The 6,629-nt window shown below is 30.2% G+C and overlaps 1 protein-coding gene across 3 annotated transcripts; it reads left to right on the top strand.

The window, feature by feature from the left end:
- The first annotated feature begins 411 nt into the window (after positions 1-411).
- Positions 412-4,912, top strand: LOC100248363 (receptor-like protein EIX1). 3 transcript variants are annotated; one of them, XM_059739714.1, is made up of 3 exons: positions 412-536; positions 784-1,811; positions 2,616-4,912. In XM_059739714.1, the coding sequence occupies exons 2-3, from the start codon at positions 806-808 to the stop codon at positions 4,769-4,771; spliced, it is 3,162 nt and encodes a 1,053-aa protein (XP_059595697.1). In that variant the 5' UTR covers positions 412-536; positions 784-805; the 3' UTR covers positions 4,772-4,912. The 3 variants fall into 3 exon arrangements, with proteins under 3 accessions (XP_059595697.1, XP_059595698.1, XP_019077767.1); XM_059739715.1 differs by having other exon boundaries at positions 412-541; XM_019222222.2 differs by lacking the exon at positions 412-536 and having other exon boundaries at positions 660-1,811.
- The last annotated feature ends 1,717 nt before the right edge of the window (positions 4,913-6,629 follow it).

Below are 6,629 nucleotides of genomic sequence, written 5' to 3'. Positions count from 1 at the left end.
CCAAATAAGCCCATTGATTCAATACTATTTTTGTATGTTGAATGATCTAAGCTCTTGACTTATTCTTAGCACCTTGATATACATATTTTATTTTTCCCGATTAAGATCTTTCAAAATTTAAACAAGTGTAGTTTTTTTTACTCTTAGGTGAATTTTAATGTTTATTTTAATCTTATTGACCTTGACTTAGTGCCAACTCATGGTCTTTCTATCCACATCTTTTTTATCTTCAAGTGAAGGTCTTCAATCAAGACACTTGGTTTTTGTGGTGGAGATAAGAACTCAGAGTCATTTTCCACTCAATTAGAATTTAATATGATTGAAAAAACAAGGAAAATAAGAAAGTGAGGCTATCATTGTCATCACTTTAAACAATCTTCTATATATTTTTGTTGAATTGAAAAAACAAGGAAAACAAGAAAGAAGTTTCAGGTAAGGTTGAACTCGACTAATATTGATAAACTACTTTTAATGTGTTTTTTTCTATCTAATCCTTCTAACTCTCGTGTAGGTGATTTTAGTTCTCGCCAATCAAAGTAAGGTTGAATATCTATGAGATGATTACAACTGTTTTTCTTAGTATATATTTACATATGCTATGAGTAGATCTTTTAAAATTATATTAGACTGGTAACATTTCTTAAATTCATTGGTTAAAATAAGTTCATCATGTTGATGCAACTGTCTTTTAAATTTTATCAGTTTTTCATTTTGATGTCAAAAATAAAATTTTAATTTAATTCAAGAAAATACTGACTACATATTGGAATTCAATTTTTACAGGTGCTCAACTTAGAATATTTACATGGAGAGAATTTCAATTCTTGGTTTCATTGTAGCCATTCTCTATTTCATAACAACGGAACTTGCATGTAATGGTTATACCCATATCAGCAACAACATTCAATCTGAACAAGAGACTCTTATTGACTTCAAAAGTGGTCTCAAAGATCCTAACAACCGACTTTCATCATGGAAAGGAAGCAATTATTGCTACTGGCAAGGAATTACTTGTGAAAAAGACACAGGAATTGTCATTTCCATTGATCTTCATAACCCTTATCCTCGTGAGAATGTATATAAGAATTGGAGCTCTATGAACTTGAGTGGAGAAATTAGACCTTCATTGACAAAACTCAAGTATTTGAAATATCTAGATTTGAGTTTCAACTCATTCAAAGGCATGCCAATTCCTCAATTCTTCGGGTCTTTGAAGAATTTACTATATCTAAACTTATCAGGTGCTGAGTTTAGTGGTACAATTCCTTCAAATTTTGGAAATCTTTCTAATTTGCAGTATCTTGATCTTTCTTCTGAAGATCCGATTTATTATGATTTTAAATATTTTAATGATTTATCTATTGGCAATATTGAATGGATGGCTAGTCTTGTTTCCTTGAAGTATCTTGGTATGGATTATGTTAACCTCTCATCAGTAGGAAGTGAATGGGTCGAGATGATAAACAAACTTCCAATTTTAACAGAGTTGCATCTAGATGGTTGTAGCCTCTCTGGCTCAATTCCATCTCCAAGCTTTGTTAACTTTACTTCACTTCTTGTTATAAGCATCAACTCGAACCAATTCATTTCTATGTTTCCGGAATGGTTTCTAAATGTTAGCAGCCTTGGATCCATTGATATAAGCCACAATCAATTACATGGGAGGATTCCACTTGGTCTTAGTGAGCTACCCAATTTGCAATACATAGATCTATCTGGGAATGGCAATCTCCAGGGTAGTATCTCTCAATTGTTGAGGAAGAGTTGGAAAAAGATAGAATTTCTCAATTTGGCTGAAAATGATTTACATGGTAAGTTCTTCTCTTAATAGAAAAATTGATATTTCTTTGTTTGTATGTAAATGTGTAATTAAATATATATAGTTGATGATTGTGTATATAAGTTCTTATTGAATATGTATTAGCATACAATATCAAATAATCACTATATTTTGTTCTCATAGTGGAAATAAATTTATACTTACTAATAAAACATTATTTTGAATTTTAAATTTCTTACAAGGAAATTTAGGGTTATTTATTTATTTATCTAAGAAAAAGTATATAGTTTGACACTTTATGCTTATGAAGTATCTATATTATTTAACAATTTTTTTGTGTAAGGGTAAGTGATTATAAAAGGTGCATGTCTATGTAACTAATAAAAGAATTGTACTTATAGGAATATGATTTTTTTAATCCTCAACCTCCTTTTTTTATTTTGAATTCCTAGTTTTCTCTTGCTTTATTTTCATCGCTAAAATAAAAATTTATCTTTTGATAACTTGATTTCTTAATCCTTTGGTTTATATTTTGATTTTCTATCTTCTCTCATTGAACTATCACTTTGTTAAAAAAAATTTAGTTTATTTTTAAAGGAACAATTAATATCAATGATTAATCCTACTATTCTTATAACATTGAAATAAATTATTTTATTTTATGGTTATCAGAAAAGATAAAAAAAAATACCAATTCATGAATAATAATAATTTTTCTTACTTTTTCTTTAAATTAATTGTTCATGAACTAATTTATTTTGTTATTTACTATTTTTATTATTTGTTTATTACATAATTTTAATTAATACATATTTTTTAATCTTGCTCATTACAGGTCCAATTCCAAGCTCTTTTGGAAACTTCTGCAACTTAAAATATCTGGATTTGGGGGGTAATTACTTGAATGGAAGTTTACCTGAGATTATCAAGGGAATTGAAACCAGCAGTTCTAAAAGTCCTTTGCTTAATTTGACAGAGTTATACTTGGATGACAGTCAATTGATGGGAAAATTGCCAAATTGGTTGGGTGAGCTTAAAAATCTTAGGAGCCTCGATTTATCATGGAACAAACTGGAAGGTCCCATCCCTGCTTCTTTATGGACATTGCAACACCTGGAGTCCCTGTCCATTAGAATGAATGAGCTGAATGGAAGTCTCCTAGATAGTATTGGTCAGCTTTCAGAATTGCAAGAATTGGATGTTGGTTCCAATCAATTGAGTGGAAGTCTCTCTGAACAACATTTTTGGAAGCTAAGTAAGTTGGAGTTTCTATACATGGACTCCAATTCTTTCCGTTTGAATGTTAGTCCCAATTGGGTTCCCCCTTTCCAGGTGGAATATCTTGATATGGGTTCATGCCACTTGGGTCCTTCATTTCCGGTTTGGCTTCAATCTCAGAAGAACCTCCAGTATCTTGATTTCTCAAATGCTAGCATTTCAAGTCGTATTCCAAATTGGTTTTGGAATATTTCTTTCAATCTGCAGTACTTAAGTCTTTCTCACAATCAGTTACAAGGTCAGTTACCAAATTCATTGAATTTTTCTTTTCTTCTCGTAGGAATCGATTTCAGTTCCAACCTCTTTGAAGGACCTATTCCTTTTTCAATCAAAGGGGTGAGATTTCTAGATCTCTCCCATAATAAATTTTCTGGCCCTATCCCACTTAGCAGAGGTGAATCCCTGTTAGACTTGAGATACCTTCTTCTTTCTCATAATCAAATAACAGGGCCCATCCCATCAAACATAGGTGAATTCCTACCAAGCTTGTATTTCCTTTCTCTTTTGAGTAATCGAATAACAGGAACCATCCCAGATTCCATAGGACACATCACCTCTCTTGAAGTCATTGATTTTTCAAGGAATAATTTGACCGGAAGCATTCCTTTTACCATAAATAATTGCTCTGGCCTAATTGTTTTGGACCTTGGAAATAACAATTTGTCTGGGATGATACCAAAGTCATTAGGTCGGTTACAATTGCTCCAATCACTACACCTGAATGACAACAAGCTTTTAGGAGAGCTTCCTTCATCTTTCCAAAATTTATCAAGTTTGGAACTCCTTGATCTCAGTTATAACGAATTATCGGGTAAGGTTCCATCATGGATTGGAACTGCTTTCATAAATCTCGTAATACTCAACTTGAGGTCGAATGCATTTTTTGGAAGACTTCCCGACCGACTTTCAAATTTAAGCTCCCTACATGTCTTAGACCTTGCACAAAACAATTTGACTGGTAAAATTCCAGCCACTTTGGTGGAGCTTAAAGCCATGGCTCAGGAGCGTAATATGGATATGTATTCTTTGTATCACAATGGAAATGGCTCTCAGTATGAAGAAAGGTTGATTGTGATTACAAAAGGCCAAAGTCTTGAATACACGAGGACTCTTTCTCTTGTTGTTAGCATAGATCTATCCGACAATAATTTAAGTGGAGAGTTTCCCGAGGGAATAACAAAATTGTCTGGTTTGGTGTTTCTAAACTTGTCCATGAATCACATCATTGGCAAAATTCCTGGAAGCATTTCAATGTTGTGTCAGTTGTCCTCTCTTGATCTATCAAGCAACAAGCTTTCTGGCACCATTCCTTCAAGCATGTCCTCGTTAACATTCTTGGGTTATTTGAATCTATCAAATAATAATTTCTCTGGTAAGATCCCCTTTGCAGGGCAAATGACAACTTTCACAGAGTTGGCCTTTACTGGAAACCCGAATCTTTGTGGAACTCCACTAGTCACAAAATGTCAGGATGAAGACCTAGATAAAAGGCAAAGTGTTCTTGAGGACAAAATTGATGGTGGCTATATTGATCAGTGGTTTTACTTAAGCATTGGCTTGGGATTTGCGCTGGGCATTTTAGTTCCTTATTTTGTTTTGGCAATAAGAAGATCTTGGTGTGATGCCTATTTTGATTTTGTGGACAAAATTGTCAAGTGGCTACTGTTCAAAAGAAGAGTGACTTATGCCAAAAATCATGCTCGAAGGCAATAAATTTTGTTTGTAGATCTTCATATGCTTTATGATTTACTATACGCTTTGGAAGTGAATTCCATCACTATTGTAATAGAAGAAATGGCTTTGCTTTTAATTTATTCAATGATAATTACTTTATGTTATTATATCTTCATATTAGTTTCAGGTATGCTACTAATTTATACTCTAATTTTTAATTTTATTCTATTGATTTATTATAAAAAAAAGGGTTCTTGTTAAGATAAATTGTGATTTTCAAATGTTATAACCTTTTTAACTGCTACTGAAAAAGAAAAACAACAAATATATTTTCCCATTGTAAGTAAAATTAATAATAGCCCCCTAAAAACTTGTGATTAAAAAGTATTAGAAGAAAATTCTAATTTAAAATTTTCAAACTACCAAATGACAATCAAACAAAAGAGAGAGAGAGAGAGAGAGAGAGAGAGATCATGGCTCCAAGGCTTCCACCTGGAGATTGTATCTCTAACCTATGGCATAAATTTTAACTAGGTTTGACAAAATTACAATTTTTTCATTAATGAATGAGTCATAGCCTAACTCCATATTGTGCACCATTATTTTTCTATTTCATAATTTAAATCATAATGTAGAAAAATGATCAATAACTCAAATGCAACAATTGAGACCCATAGAATAAACTAGGTCCCATAAGATTTTCCAAAAACTTTACAATTAATCTTCATTACACTAATGAAGATTTATCACATTTCACTACTCCAATGCTTTACCCAAGCCTACTATATCATTATACATTGTTTCTCATGTAATTTAAATACTATGTAGTCATCTACTTTTTGTGTTACATTTTTATTCCTTGAATTACAAACCCACCCCTTCCCATGATCATTTTATATGTCCACATGCACAAGTATGGATATTAAATTCAAACTTGGTGGAAATACCACAACGATAGATTTATATGATCATTGTATCTATTATTAAAGATATGTATTACTACCTATTAAATTATTGATTGTTTAAAGTTAAAAATTATGCTATCACTGTAAGATGTTGCTCATACATATACTCAAAGAAATTAATAATTTAATCATTAATGCAATATGTATTAATGATGAGTTTATAAAAATAACAATCATTATGAAACAATTTTTATCCATAAATTTCTAGTAGTAATGAGTTTATTATTTGACTTTCAAATTATTTTAAAAAATTAATAAACTTATTGATGAATTCAACACATTAAGCCTCATTTAATTTGAAGCTTATTTGCTTGGTTAAAAAAATAGAAAATAATAATTCTATGTAAAATAAAAACAATGATTTATTTAAAATCATTTTTTTCATAAATTTCTAGTATTGATTATATTATTATTTAAGTTTTAGATTAATTTTAAAAATGACTAAACTCGTTAATGAATTCAATGCATTAAGTTTTATTTAATTTGTAATTCATTTGCTTAGTGAAAAAAGTTGGGGAATAAGGATTCTATGTAAAAGATAAACAATAAAGTGGTTCTAAAACAATTTTTGTTCATAAATTTCTAGTATTAATTAGTTCATTATTTGAGTTTTAAATTAATTTTAAAAATTACTAGACTCGTTAATGAATCCAAGCATTAAGTCTTATTTAATTTGGAGTTCATTTGCCTAAGAAAAAAAAAAAAAGAAATAAGGATTCTATGTGAAAGAGAAACAATAAAGTTGTTCTCAACCAATTTTTATCCATGAGTTTTTTGTATTAATTGGTTTACTATTTTAGTTTTAAATTATTTTTAAAAATTACTAAGCTCTTAGTGAATCTAATGCATTAAATCTTGCTTAATTTAAAACTTATTTACCTAATAATAAAATTTTTAAAAATGATATATATATAGAAACTAACCTAAATAAT

This window comes from Vitis vinifera, chromosome 9 (genome assembly GCF_030704535.1).
Source record: "Vitis vinifera cultivar Pinot Noir 40024 chromosome 9, ASM3070453v1".
Classification (NCBI taxonomy): domain Eukaryota; kingdom Viridiplantae; phylum Streptophyta; class Magnoliopsida; order Vitales; family Vitaceae; genus Vitis; species Vitis vinifera.
The sequence above is the reverse complement of the archived record's forward strand: the minus strand, read 5'-3'. Positions and strand labels throughout refer to the sequence as shown.